The sequence below is a fragment of the Peromyscus californicus genome, unplaced genomic scaffold (assembly GCF_007827085.1).
Source record: "Peromyscus californicus insignis strain IS unplaced genomic scaffold, ASM782708v3 Scaffold_22__1_contigs__length_63687245, whole genome shotgun sequence".
Classification (NCBI taxonomy): domain Eukaryota; kingdom Metazoa; phylum Chordata; class Mammalia; order Rodentia; family Cricetidae; genus Peromyscus; species Peromyscus californicus.
This window is the reverse complement of record NW_026294525.1, coordinates 14,688,660-14,706,181: the sequence shown is the minus strand read 5'-3', so window position 1 is coordinate 14,706,181 and position 17,522 is coordinate 14,688,660. Positions and strand designations below refer to the sequence as shown.

At 42.5% G+C, this 17,522-nt stretch overlaps 1 protein-coding gene across 18 annotated transcripts in view; it reads right to left on the bottom strand.

Moving 5' to 3' along the window:
- Positions 1 to 17,522, bottom strand: part of Syne1 (spectrin repeat containing nuclear envelope protein 1) — a 477,641-nt gene that overhangs the window by 39,046 nt on the left and 421,073 nt on the right. For all 18 annotated transcript variants that reach the window (XM_052750933.1, XM_052750946.1, XM_052750935.1 and 15 more), the window contains 3 exons: positions 15,872 to 16,030; positions 10,120 to 10,286; positions 211 to 373 (listed from right to left, as the gene is read on the bottom strand). In XM_052750933.1, the coding sequence (XP_052606893.1) occupies positions 211 to 373; positions 10,120 to 10,286; positions 15,872 to 16,030 (489 nt within the window). The remainder of the gene's footprint in view (positions 1 to 210; positions 374 to 10,119; positions 10,287 to 15,871; positions 16,031 to 17,522) is intronic.

Here is a 17,522-nt window from a genome sequence, read left to right as displayed (position 1 = left end):
ACACTAACACCAGGACAGCACACGCGTCTTTTCAGTCAATTCTGCAATGACACAGAACCCGTCTGTTCCCACTACTCTCCTACACAAAGCTCCTCCTTCATTGCCAGTCCTGCCTAACTTCCCCCTGATCTTTTATCCCAAGGCAACATCTTGCACCCACCCCATTATCCTGGCCAAGAGGACATGTGCTCTATGGCTTAGCAATCCTACCTGCTGCTCACTCAGTTTCCTCTGGATTTCTTCCGAGTTACAGGAGTCGTAGACTATGGGCTTGGCCAGCTCTGACTCGATGTGGGCCAGCCAGGTCCTTAGACTGCCCATGTTCTTATCCAGCTGCTGCACGGCCACCAGGGTCTCCTTTAGCTTCTTCACCCTGTGGGCAGAGAAGTGAAAACTGAGATGGTAAAAGGCCCTGTTCATGCTGTCTTCATGTGCAGAGGTGCATGATGGGCCTAGAGCCAAATTGTCCTGCAGAGTCCATCCGGGCTCAGTTCCTTCTGGGCAGTGTGACTCTGCTGGATGTCTTGTTTCCTCATTTTATAAAAAGGAATTTTATAGACTATACAAGGATCTATAAAGTTTAAATAAGTGGGCTAATGTAGAGTGCTCAGAGAAGGAGAACATTCAGCAAATATTTATGACTACTAGACTCAATACAGTTATAATAATGTAAATGTGACAGCCACCCCATGGCCAGCACACAAGTCATTCCCATGAATAACACAATTTATACTTTCAGGAAGAGGAATAACCTGGGAGAAACAGGATTGCAGGGCTCTTGAGGGCCCTTACAAAAATGTACAGAATGCCGTCTTCAGGTCTAGGAGTGAGGAATGAGATTGTACCATTGATTAAATTGGTTGGCATAGAGTAGAAGCTTCGAATGAGTATTGATTGAGAAAAAAGGATTTTTTTTAAAAGTTTCTTAAAGGAGAACTAAAGAAAAAATAGTCAGAAATGAAGGAGAGGACTCAGTTAGTAAAGTGACCTGAGTTTTGATCCTTAGCACCACAGGAAACTCCAGGTGAGGTAACCTGGGCCTGTAAATCTCAGTGTTGCAAAGACTGAGTCAGGAGGACCCCTGAGGCATGTCAGTCAGTCAGCCTAGCTAAAGAGGCGGGCTCCAGGTTGAGGGAGAGGCACTATCTTGAAAAGGTAGAAGGTAACTGAGGAAAACAGCTGATGTCAATCTCTGGACACACACACACACACACACACACACACACACACACACACACACACACACACACACATACACACACATGGATTTTTTTAAAAAGAAGGTGGAAGACCTGGAATGTATAATTAGACCAAAGACAGGATGCTCAAGGAGGGGTGTCAGTCAGTTAGAACAGGTGCTTGTACCAGGTTTGTCTGGAATCATTTCAGATTCCCACACTCCAGGCCTAAGGACTCTGAACCTCCAGGGATAAGGCTATAGAAAAAGCAGTTTAAATAATGCGGTTCTGACGAATGCTGACATTTGGGAACCACTGCTGTGTTCCACAGCCTTGTAAACAGTATGAGGAGAACTGAAGGGAGGGTCTCCTGTTTAACAGCCAGAAGGGCTCTGCAGGCTCTGAGTGAGCGCTTCATTCAGGGATCGGATATATAAAACAGGAACATTTAAGCTACTTAGGATGCTTTTGATAAGGAGATGTAAATAATTGTTACTGTGTTCACCATACTCATGTAAATGTCTGAAGAGGGTGGAAGACTTTAGATCCCCCAGAGCTGGAGTTATAGGCAGTTTTGAGCCTCTGATGTGTGTGGGTTCTAAGAATCAAACCCAGGTCCTCTAGAAGAGCAGCAAGTGCTCTTAACCACTGAGCCCTCTTTCCCTTTTTCCCTTTCTCCTTCTCTCCCTCTCTTCCTCTCTCTCTCTCTTAATGCATTACATCCTGACCACAGTTTCCCCTACTCTTCACAGCTTCCACTCTTCCCATTCCCCCTACTCCCCCACATGGACTCCTCCTCCATTTTCCTTCAGAAAAGAGCAGGCCTCCCAGGGATATAAACAGAACACAGGATAAAATGCTACAAGATGAGGCATAGACCATCAAATTAAGGCTGGACAATGCAACCCAGTAGAAGGAAAAGGGTCCCAAGAGTAGGCAAAAGAGTCAGAGATACCCTGCCCCCACTTCCACTTTTAGGTGTCCTGAAAGAACACCAAGCTATACAACCATAACATATTTGCTGAGGACCTAGCTCAGATTCATACAGGTTCAGTGACTGCCACAAGGACACTTGCTCAACTATGTTCATAGCAGCTTTATTCATAATACCTAGAAACTGGAAACAGCCTAGATGTCCCTCAATCAAAGAACTGATTTAGAAAATGTGGTACATTTACACAAAGAAGTATTAACTTGGTTGTTTAAAAAAATGACATCATGAAATTTGCAGACAAGTGGATGGAACTAGCAAATATCATCCTGAGTGAGGTAGTCCAGACCCAGAAAGACAAACATGGTATGTACTCACTTATAAGTGGATATTAGCTGTTAAGTAAACAATAATCATGCTGCAATCCACAGACCCTGGTGCCACGTCTTTTTAGTCCTATAATTAATCACTTGAAAAAAGTAGGCAATAAAGGTGAGGACATAAGCCATGGACCTTCTAGAAGGATCTATGTTTTTTTTTAAGTACATAATGAACATAGTTCATCATGGGGAATAACCTTATCATGTACTTAGAGGTAGAGGAAGAAGCCAATACAGAGGAAAAGGAGGAGAAATGTACAGATACATATAAACCACAAAACAAGGGCATAGAGGAGACAAGGGCACAGCTGTGGGGACAGCTGAAGCAGTTCTGAAAACAACTTTCTCCAGGTGGACAGAGTGTGAGCAGGAGGTTGGGATGGGAAGAGATTGTGCCTCAACTTCATTTTTATCACATGACTGGAGTCCCCGCTAAGAGTCTGGTCAGATGGACTGTCCATAGACTACAGAGTGGGCTGGTGGTCACAAGGAGTACACAACTTGGGTTGTGTTTTTTTTTTTTTTTTGTCATAGCTCTTCTTTATAGCTCAGTTCTCAGTGTAGACCATCTCCTCCTGGATTAGGATGCATGGGGACTTTACAGGAACTGCTCTTTGTGTACATAATCAGATAAGCAGATAAAGAAAATGTTTCCATGTCAAAGTGGCCTCACTGAAAAGGTATCTTCCTGAGAAAGAATGTCAAGAGCTACATGATGTCTAAGACTGCGGAGATGTTAGAGATCTAAAAGCAGATCGTCAATAGAATGTTCTCAGTGATTCAGAACTTACCCTCAGATGCCCCATCTCCATGACACCATCATGCTAAATAAGTCATTCTCTAGATAGAGTATAGAATCACCCCCAAGGTGCTCTCAGCTTCAGCTACAGATCTCAGCTCCTTCCACACCCACCTCCGGTGACTTTCTACCTTTCTCAGACCCAAAGAAGTCATTGTCCTAGAGACTCCTTTCACCATCAAAGTACTTTTAGCATATCGATTTACTTTTAGTTTTTTTAAAATTGATGGCAGCTATCACTTCTACCATCACAGGTACAATAAATCAGAACGCTTCTCTCAAATGAAACTAATCCTGATGGTACAGTTACATTTCTTGGGACTGCCCTCAAAACACCATACACAAGTGTTTATTTGAAAGATTTCTAGCCTCCTCTCACATTCCTTAGCTGCCTTGGTTCTTTATCTAGGGCTGGAGTTCCATGAGATTTTCCTCTTCCATTCTAGCATGTCTATTGGCCTCTTTCTTGTCTAGGTCTTGTTTAGGGAAGAGCCCCTCACCCTAATTGGTCATTCACTATTAAATGGTTAGCCTTGACACCATATAGATACATGTAACAGTACATGGATTGAACAGGTTGTATTTATACATTTAGGAATGTGTGTGTGTGTGTGTGTGTGTGTGTATTGAACAGGCTGTATTTATATGTTTAGGAATGTGTGTGTGTGTGTGTGTTGTGAGCATGAATTTGAGAGAGAGTAAGGGAAACACATGAGAGGATTGGATGGAAGAAAGGGAAGGGGAAATAACATAATTGTATTTTAATTTTATAAAGCAAAATGAACACTAATTTTCAAAAAGAGATGGTCAGCTATACATGCTAGCTAGTATGTGCAAGTGATAATTACAAGTGTTTGCTTGTAATATCTATATGTAATAACGTGGCTTCTAAAAGCACTCTCAGATGAGGTATCTTAGAACATTTTTTTGGGAAAAAAGTGTACTTAAGAAAATGTATGTTCATATTGCCAATCCACTCTTTTGATAAAGGGTAAAAATATGGTACTTTTTTTTTATCACGACTCATAATTTTTTATCACGACTCAAGATAAGAATTCCTTAATTAGCTTTAGGAGCAGTAGTCAAACTTGATGCTCTTGGGCATTTCATAGGACTGCCTTTGAATATTTCTAAGCACTTTCAAAAATCATCCATCCATGTGTCTGTCATTCATAAGACAAAATTCATGTGGGTAGTGAATGAATGACAACTTCAGAATAGAATGGCTGCTGATGCAGGTCTCAGGGAATGCATCCTGTGAGTGACCACAGCGTGAATACAGAATTGAACTTAATGCCTTTGAATACCAGTGGTCCCACTGGTACAGGACTGAAGAAAATCTGTCCTGAAGGTAGACCTGGAGGAATGGCTTCCCTCCCCTCTCACGTGACCAGCTTTCCGTGTCTGGGTTTGGCAGGGTTAGGTGCTAACTGTGTTTTGGAGTGGAATTTTATCACTACTTCACAATGTCATTAGAGTCCCCTGGAGGCTGTACTACCTGCTTTCTCTACATCCTTATTTTACTGACTGGCACCATCTGTGTCTAAGTTGGCCTTCTTCTCCATAGCAGTTCTTCAGAAAGCTAGAACTATCAATATCTACATTTGGATTCCTCCCACTACCACACTCAGCTCAGTGTTTTATACACAATTGAATATTATTTTTAAATGCCTGAGCGCTAGCTAATAACTAGTATTCTAAGTAAAAGACTTTCAACTAACATTTCTACCTTCAAAACCTTTTTGACAATGAATGTTTCCATTATCAAATGATCTAAAATTAGTTGATTCTTTTTACTCAAAGATCACAAATATGATCAAATATCCAAAGCACAAAAGGATGTGAGTAAATAATATTCTATCGGGCCAGCAAAATTAGTAAAAGGACTTGGATCCTGTGAAATATTGAATGAGGTCCAAGGCAGTGCGGTTAGTGTGTCAAGGGCATCGTGACACAGAAATGCTTGTTCATATAGTCCATTAGGGACAACTTCCTCTTTCAAACTAATATAAATTTAGTAAAGTCAATGGGTGAACACTTAAGTGGTTCTCCATAATTTTCAAAAAAGTGTATTTCCTTACAAATTACATAATACGTTATATGTACATTGTGGGGAGCAGGTGTGAGCATGGAGGAAGTAGACTTTAAAGTCTCATTTATTTGTAATAGCTTATTAAATTTGATATTTTCAGGGGCCATTCCTGCACAAAAGAAATGTCTCATTTTTTTTCTGCATTATTTCTTTGAAAGAAATCTTTAAAGTGTCAGAATCTTCATTTATTTACTTATTGCAAGAAAGCAAGAAACTTGGGCAACATTCCTTTGGATAGCATTCAGGGTTTTAGTTCAACATAGATGCCTGCATATGATGCACATGTGCAGGGTTTAACAAGCATGATTAATTTGTAAGTCCTTTCAGTTTATGTGTGTTCTTTCAGTCCAAAGCATACCTCAGGCTCTTGACATTCTTGAAAAGCACCATACTACTGAATCTGATTGCCGACCACATTAACACTACCACACAAAGGAACACATGAATATGTGTAATTACATATATACTTATATATTTAATGTATAATATACACACTTTTCTTCAAATAATTAGTATATCCACAACCCAAAACAAAATAGAATTCAGATTCTGAATATAATAGAACCAAAATTTCTATTAGTAAATCCCACCCACCTATGAGAATTAATTCAAGGGTGAGACAATAATAAAAGAAAAACATTTAAAAAACTTAAATAAAGATCCCTATCACATGGAAGAACTCTAAATCCTAACCACTAGACCACCAAAGGTGTTATTGTTATTCTAAATAATTTTTATACTCAATATTTACACTAAACAATAATTACTATTTTTAGATCTAAATTATAGTATCTGCATATTTTATAAGACTGTATGCATGAACAGCCTAAAGTAACCAACTAAGACAAATAGAAACAATTTTTCTCTGATAGGAAAGTCCTCCTACACATCCCTGAAACATGCTTTATTTACTATAGAGAAAGCTCTTGGCTGCAAAGCTGTGAACCCTTTAGCTAGCAGAGAGTGGCCTTGCTGAATCATTATCTCAATCATGTTCCTGTCTGGGCCTCTCTGCTGGAGCCATGATGCTTGCGTGAAACATATGGTCCAAACACAACTAAAATACCGAGCTGATCAACCTCCAGCACATGCCCAGTAGAGAAATGAGAAAATGAACCAACAAAGAACTCTTCAGCGTCCATGGCCTACAGTCTCCTAGTGCTACTCATTAACATCGGCATGAAACATTCTGCATTAAAGAGCCTAGTGTCTATCCCATGAGCCCCACGTAACTCTAAAGCTATGCCCAATAGAAGACACTCAAGAAGATGCCTGCCTGGTGACATCGCAGTCACATTCTGGGAGCTCTGCGTCCACACTGCCGTCCTCTGCCATCCTCAGGGCACGCAAGTCCTCTGCCACCACCATGAAGCTTCCACTTGCAAAAGCCAGGCTCTGCAGAGCAGAAGGCTCAGTCCTTCCTGGGTAAAGAGAGAGTTTCTCCCCTTGTCTATGCTAGAAGTATGAAAATGCTCTTGGTAGACAAATGGTTGCCTGTCTGTTAACATGACACTGGGCAGTCACAAGTGGTCATGTTTCTAAATAAAACCCACATTCATGAGCATGTGCCAGGCTTGATCTCCTGGAATGTAGGCCACGAGGGTAAGAAGGGAGAAGAAGCTCAGTGTAATCTGCCAGGAGGAGCAGGTTACAGGCCTAAAGAAAGGGTGGCAGAAACTGTGACGACTGCAGACACTCCACTGTTCCATGAGGACGGTCACCTTTTCCTGTGGATTCCTAGCTATGACAGCAAAGCTACGGGAAAAGAGGAACTAGCTGTGTACAAGGCTACGAGCAAAACCTTCCCAGGAGCTGCAGATTGCAGCAGCAAATGGAAGCAGACTCCCCCTGTCTTCGGACCCCTCTGCCAGCTCAGTGGTACAGTAGTGGGTCTAAGGGGTTGCTGGGGAAGGGAGGCAGGAGACTGTGTGGGAAAATCGTTTGATAGCCGCTTTCTAATAGACTATTTGATCATGGAAAATAATAAGGAAATACTCATCTCCACTTCATATATACAAAACCTTTGTCCATTTAGAAAATAAGGATACAAGGTGATCAAAAATAACACTATTTTAAGATAATTTTTTTTTAAAAAAAATTCCTTTGATAGAATTTCAGGAAACTTTATTTCGTGAATTTGGGGAATTTTCAAAATTTTTGCACAAAGCATATAAGAAATATGAAAAATGTACAAAGCATGGGCTGGTAATGTAGCTTAGCTGGTAAAGTGCTTTCCTAGCATGCATGAAAACTTGAGTTTGGTTCTCAACACAGTGAAAGTAGGGCATGGTGGTCCCTGACTGTAATCTTGGCACCACGAGGAAGGTGGAGGCATGAGGATCAGAAGTTCAAGATCATTCTTGACTTTCTGTGGAGTTTAAGGCCAGCCTGGGCTAAATGAGTCCTTGTCTCAGAAAATAAAGGTTCCGGGGGCGGGGGGGAATGGGGAGCAGTGAGATTACTTAGCAGGTAAAGGCAGCTACCAAGCCTTGATGATCTGAATTCCATCCCTGGAAGAAGAGAACTCCTCACACTAGCAATTTGTTCTCTAAATTCCATACATACATTGTAGCATTCCCCTGCCTCCACTCTGTGTAGAATATATAAATAAAAACATAATTAAAAAAAACCTCCAAAAGTATGTGCCAGGTTCTGTTCTGTTTCGTGAATCAACAGTTTTGCTGGAAAGGGGGAGAGTCATGAATGAGACCGAATAACAGAACTGAATAATACTGCTGGCAACTTACAGCTAAAGACAGGTGTGGAGGAAGTTCACCAAGCCCGAACACAGTAAACAAGGAAAGAGAAAGCAAATGTGATAGCCAAGTGTCTTCTGGGAGAAGCCGAAAGGCAGACTAAATCCAGCATGGCCTTAGACTCCAGAGCAAGTTGACGACCAGCCTATGATCCGCTCTAATTCTAAAGGTGGTGCCTAGAAATGGTCACTGTATCTATTCCAAAGTTTCCCACAGGAATGCATCTGCATCGTGAGATTCTAAAAAGTGGTCATTGATAAACTTCTTAGCAAAGCACCTATTTCTTATCAACACACAGCTGACTCAAGTTTGTTTATCCAAAGAACAATATCTAGAAAATTCTCACCTGAAAAATCACCCAGACATTCTGTAAATGAAGACGACTTTGACGTGAAAGTATCATCTTCCAAGTACTGTTAGCTAACAGCTGAGCAGAAACTAAGCCAGCTGCCCACAGCTGCACTGTGTTTAAAGCCCATTTGAAGTATTTTTGGCATAGTGCATCTTCCCTTTCCATATTATTGCTGAGATTCAGGAAGGAAATTTAACCAGTTTAACGGAGTTATATGGACAAGCACATCGGTCCATGAGTCAGAATCTGACACACACAAAAATCCCCAGGGTGTTGCCCCAGTGGGAGGTCCCTCTAAGAAGGGAATTTATAGCACACGAGGTTTCAATTTCTGCTTCAGAAATAAGATTTTGTTATGATCTTCATGGCTGAGATGAGAGACTAAACATCACATTGGGATTCAGAACTGTTGTGCATTTCAGCTGTAGGGTGATTTCAGTTGAGAGATACATTATTTCCTTCCCTATATGTCCCTGAGCAGGGAGCTTACTGTTTTTGTTCAGTTTCTTTCCATGTCTGCCTAAGGAAAAGGCCCTCTCTGGGGGCATTCATTCTCAGAGCCTACCAGTCTTTGTGACACTCAAATTACTTTACAAAGGGCCTTGCACATGTTACTCAAGCCTTCTCCCACTGAGCCACACCCCAGCACCAGGCTTTTGATACGCAATGATTCAATGGACAACGCTGTCTCTAAGCATCGACATCCCAACATGAAGGAAGGTATGCCTAAAATGAAGCCTCTCCATCACAAGTTCCTCTTTTATTATATAATAACCTCTGTGCATCTTTAAGTCACACTAGCGTTTGAACGGATGGCAAAGGCCCTCAGATGTTTTTCCTTTGATTCTTTTTTATTCATACCAGCTCTCTACAAAATAAACAGAATAGAATCTGCCTCTCTAAACATGAGACACCCATCATTATGGTCGATATTACGGCTAAGCAGAAAGTTACAAGAATGAAGTAGTTTATTTTTACGAATATAAGCAGAACGATGAACGTCAGCCTCACTCCCACACCCCACTAACTAAACCCATAACAGAGATGTGGGAGCTCTTTGTGTTTCCTACTACAGGGAAGAACACCTACAAATACTGATGGAGTGGCTTTTCCTTCTTCTCCACAGGTGGTGGAATACCCAGGAAGCCCCCAAATGAAGAACCTTCTCTTGTTTGGATACCATTCTCTTCCTCTCCTTAAATTCATTCGAAGTTAATGAAAGTGCCATGTATAGGAAGAGCAGGAGCACGGTGTCACCCCAGGCAATACAGTAATTCAGGAAGAAGGAGTTAGGTATTGCAGTCCCTTTAACTTGGTGGTTCTCAACCCGTGGGTAGTGACCCCTTCGGCAAGCCTCCCTCTCCAAAAACATTTACATTTAACGGTAACTATTTATAGCCTGACAGTAGCAAAATTACACTTATAAAGTAGCAACAGAAATAATGTTATGGTTAGGGGGTCATCACACCACGGGGAACTGTATTCAAGGGTCGTCGCAGCATTAGGAAGGTTGAGAGCCACTGCTTTGGTTGAGACGAATGAGGACGAACAGGCATTAGCATCCCACCCCACCCCCACACCCCCCACACCCCCACCCCCGCCGATGTCCTAGTACACCTGGTGCCTTTTACCTGGCCGCAATGAGGTCCAGGAGATGCTGCCACCTGTCGTTCACTTTGCCGAGCTTGTACTGAATCTCGGAGGCTTTGCTCTCGTGGCTGGCTTTAGCGAGCCGCTCTCCCATTTGCTGGAGCTGGATTTTGTTCTCTTGGGCAACAGCAATTTCCTCTTGATAATCCTGCACAATAAAAGCAATCACAGAGGTCAGAAGGCATATTCTTAATGCCTTCATCTGGCGTCTCTGGAAACATGCTAATTACAGTTTCTACTATTTGGACAGTTTGGGTCTGAGGAACACCTTGTGAACATTAGTCTATGTGTGCAAGAATTAATAGTGCCTATGGCTCCTGATAAGGTGGCATCCAGACTCAATTATGACATGGAATTTCTGAAAGGAACTGTAAGGCACTTTCTGTTTACTTCAAAGGGCACTAGGTTGGTATGATGGCGTATGACTGGATTCCCAGTACTTGAGAAGTAGAGGCAGGAGAATCAGAGGTTGAAGATCTTCTTCAGGTACAGAGTGAGTTTGAGACCAGCCTGGGTTGCATGAGACCCTTTCTCAAAACAAAACAAAACAAAACAAAACAAAACAAACAAACAAAAAACCCACTAAATAAACATATAGATATATAAATGCATGTTGTGGCTTACGTAGGGAGAGGACGGCCTTAAGGGAGGGAGAATATTAAAAGTGAAGGCGATCTCAAAGTAGAGAGAGAAGACTGGGGGTGGGAAGGCTTAAGCAAGCAAGGGTAGCAGGATAGGGGAGGTGAGAGGTTAGGGAAAGGTTCAGCCAAAATGAAGAGATTATGAAAAGGTCTTATGGAAACCCGTTACCTTATTATAACCAAAATAAAAATATAATTAAAACATTAAGTATTTCATGGGAGTTGGGCACAAAATCCCACCCTCAGTGGTGGAGCTACTGACAGTCGTTAGCTGCTAGGAGAGGAGGAGATGGTTTTCACAAAGAGTGTAGTCCTCGGTAAGCGGACCATGCTCCAAAGGAAACCACACACCCAAGAATATTGGGGCAGCACAAGTTTGCCTTGACATGTTAAAAAAAAAAAAAAAGACGCAAAGATGGGAAGGTAGGGAATGGGAAGTAGACCTGGGAAGAGTTGGTGGATGGGGTGAATGTGATACAAGCATGTTGTACCACATCCTCAAAAAACTAGTGAAAATTTAAAAATGCCATTTGAATGTAGATACCCTGAATAACTAGAGAAAGCTATTCCTGGAAGCTGTAGGTTATCAAATAAAAATCCCAATCCTAGGGATGGGAAGCCTAGTGAGTTGTTAGTCAAAGATGTCCTTAAAATAAAGCAAGCTCTGGCCATCCCTCCTGGCTATCCCCATCAAGGACAGGGTGAGAGGACAGAGCTGTGGCTGAAGACACCACACACCTTGCCTGCTAAAACTGAGCTGAAAGCTCCTGCCCTACCAGCTAGCTTTCAAGGTCTTAGGAGGTGCTATACAGGTTTATGGGAAAGAAAAGGCATCACCCACTGTTAACTCGATGAGCTGCAAGACCAGTCTGCCAGGAAGCATGTGTAATAGTGGCATTACTGCCATGGAGGTAACCAACTGTTTGTTCCCTGGCTGAATTTGAGGCCCACTCTGCAGGAGTCCATGTCAGATAATGTAAACATGATCAACACCCATAGCTGGGGAGATCATAGGTTGGGGAGGGTTGGCACGACTGAATGCTTTTACTTAGAAAAATTGTCATAGGGTCAAACTGCCTTCTAAGTATTTACTTTTATAAATATTTAGACAAATGGTATTCTTAGCCTTAATCATGGAAGCCTCCTTTTCAGCAAACAGGTAGACTCAGAGATGTGTTACTGGAGAAGATGCTGAGACTAAGTAACTAATGAGTGCTCAGCCCCAAGTAAGACATTTACACTACCTTCTTTAAGGCCAAGGGAACATTATTCAAGAGGGGACACAAATAACAAGGAGAAGGGCTGAGAAATGCCATCTTCTAGGAAAGGAACAGCCATGGCAACCACTGAAAACTTATAGTAGCTACCTTATACCTACACCAGAGCTACTTAAGAATGGATCTGTTAACAGCCAGGGATGGATAGAGGAAAGGCTCAGGGCCACCACTCCTCACTCCTGAATCACTGCCTTCAACTGTGCCCCTACTGATGGCCTACCAGGCTTCAGTGGAGAGTTCTAATCCAGTGCTGAAACAGATGGCCCTGGTTCAACAAATGGGTCACAAAACAAAACTAAAAGTCATGTGTCTGGGAAAGAGAGTGTGAGGGGTCAGTGTGTGTGTGTGTGTGTGTGTGTGTGTGTGTGTGTGTGTGTGTGCACAGGTACGTATGTGCATTTGATAATGATGGGAGAGAGAAAAGAAAGAGGGGAGAAAATAATTGAGCTTTATACACATGTATGAAACTGTGAAAGGAGAAAATCAATAAAAAGAATTTGTGGTTCCGTGGAGTGGCTCAAAGGTAGATTTCTTATGTAGCACTAGTGGGGACCTGAGTTTAAGCTCTAGCACTCCAAAAAGAAAACAAACCAAACACAATAGAAGAATATACATAGATGCAGAAGATGCAACTTGGAAGACTTCACATTGGGGAATTATATCTTACTGCTACAGTCACTAAAAAGATGATTTATGGTATACATAGAATTATTCAGCAGATGAATAGCTGAAAACAGGCTTAAAAGACACATGCACACATAGGCATGTCTGTGACAACATTACACATGTGTATCCATGAATGTGTACATGTGTGTTTATGCACATCACGTCACTTATGAAGACTTTATATATGTCAGTCATGTTATTTGTGCAGAATATTTTGAGTTCCTTTATTTTAGCAATATCTTCTGCAACACGACACATTAGTTTTCAAGATTAATAATTAACTTCAGCAAGTTAATGAGTCTCACGCCTTCTTGGTTTATCCAGCCTCTATGCCAGTCCCGCTTAAAAACCAGTTAAAGATAACAGGCCCAGCCAGGCGGTGATGGTGCACGCCTTTAGTCCCAGCACTCAGGAGGCAGAGGCAGGCGGCTCTCTGAGTTCCAGGCCAGCCTGGTCTACAGAGTGAGATCCAGGACAGCCAGGGCTACACAGAGAAACCATGTCTGGGGGGCGGGGGATAGGCCTTATATAATCTATTTGCAGAGGACACCAGAGACTAAACCAGAAGACAGATTCGGTTTCTAGAACCAACTTTGTCATGCCAATCAAAACACCTGCTATACAGCAGATAGTATCTTAGCAAAATAATAAAGGAGGAAAGATACTCCTCAGGTAAAGCATAAACATGAGGCCCAGAATTTGGATCCCTAGAACCCACTGAGCATGGGGGCTGCCTTGCCTGTAATCCCTGAGCACCGTGGGGAAAAAAAGGATCTCTGGAGCCAAGTGGACAGCGAGATTAGCCAAATCTGTGAGCTATGGGCTCAATTGAGATACCCTGCCTCAGTTTATAAGATGGAGAGCAATTGAGAAAGATGCCTAGCTTTGACCTCTGGTCTCCATAAGCACATGGACATACGGGTGTGTCACACACATGCAAAAATGCATATACACACATGCATGCGCACCACACAGACATGCACATGCAAAAAAAAAAAACACAAAAAATTAAAAAAAACCCACCAAAATTAAATTTTAAAAAAGTGAAGATGGGGTTTATATGTATATTTTAACTCTTCCCCTAAAGTTAGGATCCTCTCTAAGAATTTATCTGAGGATGGGGGACCCGAAAGAAAGAGGATGGCAGGCGAAGCTCTGTTCTGGCTCAGAGTTGAGTGCCCTGGCACACTTAGGACTCCTCGGCCCTGTCCACCCACCTTTTCATGTTACTTCAACACAAAGGGATCCAGAAACCAAAACACGGAGTGCATTTAGGTATAGTTTTAACATTCCATCCCAAAATTAGGATGGTTTTTATCGAGAAGCGTTGATGTCAAAAGAACCGCTCTGAACTTCAAAACGCACTCAGAGTAAAACCGTCCCCGAGGGTTGTCGTTTCCATTAAACTGCTTGTGTCGATGCCAATAGACAACGATCATGGGCTCCGAGCAGACTGTCACGTGGTTTTTCCTACGCGGTCAAGCATACTGAGCTCTTCCTGGCAATGCTTCACACTTACAAGAGAGACAAGCAAGGCTTTCGAGTTCCCCAACGTACTTTATCTACACACCAGTAGAATTAGTATTTCAAGGAGCTTTTCTTTTCTTTTCCTTCTTTACTTTTGTGCACTGGGAGTCAACCACGGGCTGCCTGCATGCTAAGGAAGCGCTTCACCGCTCAACTATGTTCTCCATGCCGCTCTCCACTACCTCATTGGCTTTTGCTCTTCGTTGTTGAAACAGGGTCTTACTACATTGCCTGGGCTAGCCTTGCAATCGCTTTTTAGCCTAGGCAGACTTTGAACATGAGATATCGTTGCCTAGGCTCACAAGGAGCTGGGAGGACAGGCCCAGACCACCAGGCCCACCTACTCAAAGAGTATTTCCAACAAACATCGTAGCCAATAATACAATACAATCACCCACATGAAAAACTGAAGTTTCAGTCATTTTCACGTTTCGGCTTTATTTTGTTCTAGAAAGTTTTTTTTAACTATTCCCAAAATGTACATTCTGAATTTTATCAAGAAAAGCAATGAGAATATAGACACACCGAATGAAGAATTACTCTTTAGCAGAATTTATAATGGTAACTAGTAGAATAGTCCTGCCTAAAACAACATTTTGACACCTAGCAACCAGCAAAGCCCCACTGTTAGTAGATGCTACAATAAAGCCTGTATCATCTTGGCCCAGGAATAAGGATTTTGACATCAAATAAACCAATTGGTTACTCAGAGATTTTTTTTCATATTTATATATAAAACTAATAAAGTCGTCAAAGGCTATATGTTGGCTTTGAAGTTTACCTTTGCTCTGTATGGGTGTGCGTTGAGAAAGAGAAATTTTCCCAATCACCATGTGTGTTGCTCTTCAGAATGAATAAAGCTGTAAACTCTGTGTTGAGCGAACATGAGCTGCATGCTTATGAGAAGTTAGGCTCGCTCTGCTATGGATGCAGGGCAGGGAGCAGAGAACGCCACAGACACTGTCCGTGTTCCAGGCAGGTTTGCAGCCTGATGGGGCTTTTGCACCAGGCAGGTAACAAACAGTAAACATCAAAAACACACCATACACGTGCTAATGACACACACAAATCAACATCCTGACATGAATATTTGCCCCCAAATGTAGAAACTTTACTGAAACCCACACAAACATTTAAAATTATGAGTCAATTCAGTGAGCCCTGCTTAGACAGAAAAAAAAAAGGTTTTAGGTCCAATTAAACCCACAAAATAATTTCATAATGCATGGATAGCTTGTAACAATAGGAATCCAGAATTCCCAGGAATGTCTTCATTTCTACTGACGGCCCATAGATCATATTTCCTAGGGGAAAATCAGTTTAATTTGCCCTTAGGATTTTCCCTTTTAATTCCTCTGTCGTGATGCCCGTCTCTAAAAACCAACTCATAAGAAATAAAAACGAGAGAAAAGTGGTGTGCATAAATGATTCCTCCAGGGCAGAAAGCAGGAAGTTGATTTCCTCACCAAGCAAACACACCCTGTAGATTTTGTATGTAAAGTGGGTCTTCCATAATGTATGTGATGAAGACTCGGCTTAATACGCAGGGACAGGAAAGCACTGGGAAGAAGGGAGACCCCCGGCCGCCTCCCACCGCTCACCCCACCTCAGCCTCCGCTCACCTTCTTGAGTTTTTCTATCATCTCTTCAATGAGGATGTCTCCATTCTGGGAGACTTTGCCCTCCATCTGGGTCAGCCACTCACAGAGCTCCTTGTTCTTCTCGCTGAAGACGGCCCATTCATTCAGCCGTTCACTCACTTGCTGTCGTCTTAAGGAGACCTGGGAAGATTAAGATGGGATGGTTATGAGAAGGGTAACACCAAGAGAGCACCTCCTACCCCGAGGAGGGAATGGCGTGCTGGAATGGGCAGGACCTGGACATCCCAGGAGGCCACTGTCTCCTGAAAGGCAGAATTTGCCAAAAGAAATACAGAGAGGGAAAGGGGCTGGAGAAAAGGCTGAGATCAAGAGCTGTTCTTGCAGAGAATCCAAGCTTACCTCCCAACACCCCAGGTTCACCGCCTAATACCCACGTGATGGCTCACAACCTTCTGAAACTCCAGCTCCATTTGATGTCCTCTTAGCAGTCAAGGCTACTTGCTGCTCTTGCAGAGGACCCAGGTTCAGCTCCCAGCACCCATGTGATGGCTCACAACCCCCTGTAACTCCAGTTGGGGAGTGGAGGGGAGGATCTGATGCCCTCTTCTGGCCTCCACAGGAACCAGGCACACACCTGGCGTATTTATATCCATGCAAGCAAAACATGCATACATGTAAAATACAAATACATAATTTTTTTAAATAGAGGGACAGAAGGACAGAATGGAATGGAGAGGAAACATCAGTTGGGTCTCCTGTATCTGGAGTGTGTGCTGAGGAGAAAGCCGCCAGAAGCAGACAATGACTCCAGAAGCAGAAGATGACTCCTGGCGTTCAGCTCTGCCCCTAGCAAGCCCCTTCACTTCTGCATTTTTAGCGTTTTTCTTTTCTTTTTCTTTCTTTTCCTTCTTTTTTTTGTATAATTTTGGTTTTCATTGTATAGACATAGGGTTTAGCTCTTAACCTTTAAAACACAAATAATCAACACTTCACATTAAACTTGTACAGGACACAGAATGTTTAAAAAGATGTGGAAGAGCATGCAAGCTGAGTTTCCTTTATCTGGAATTATCAGAACCAACAAGGCAGGGTTTTTGTTTGTTTGTTTGTTTTTGTTTTAGTTTCATTGATAAATAATTCACATAATACAATCTCTTTACAGTATACAACTGAATGTATTTTTGCATATTCAGAGGTGTACAATTATGACCATGATCAACTTTAGAATATTTTCATGCCCCATCCCAAATAACAGTGCCTGTCAGCAGCGTGGTGGTTAGTTTTGACTGTCAACTTGATGAGTTATAGAATCATCTAGAAGGCACATCCTGGGACCTGTCTGTGATTGGCTGAAGAGGAAAGACCCACCCTTAAAGTAGGTGGCATTTTTCACTTGTCAGCCCAGACATAAAGAGGTCTCAGAAAAACAGAGCATACACTTATGTGCCTTTGACTCTGCTTCCTGAGCGAGTGTGGCGACCCCCGTTCCTGCTCCCTCCTCTGACGTCATACTCTAGGTGCTTCAACTCTGCAACGTGGACTGAAAACCAGTGACTCTCTTGGGAACCTCCAGGCCTTCAGCACTGAGTTGGGACTGCCCAGGCATGCAGCATCATGTACCAGGTTAGCTTTAGCTTCCGCCGCGCCCCCCCCCCCCAGAGTCTATATAGCA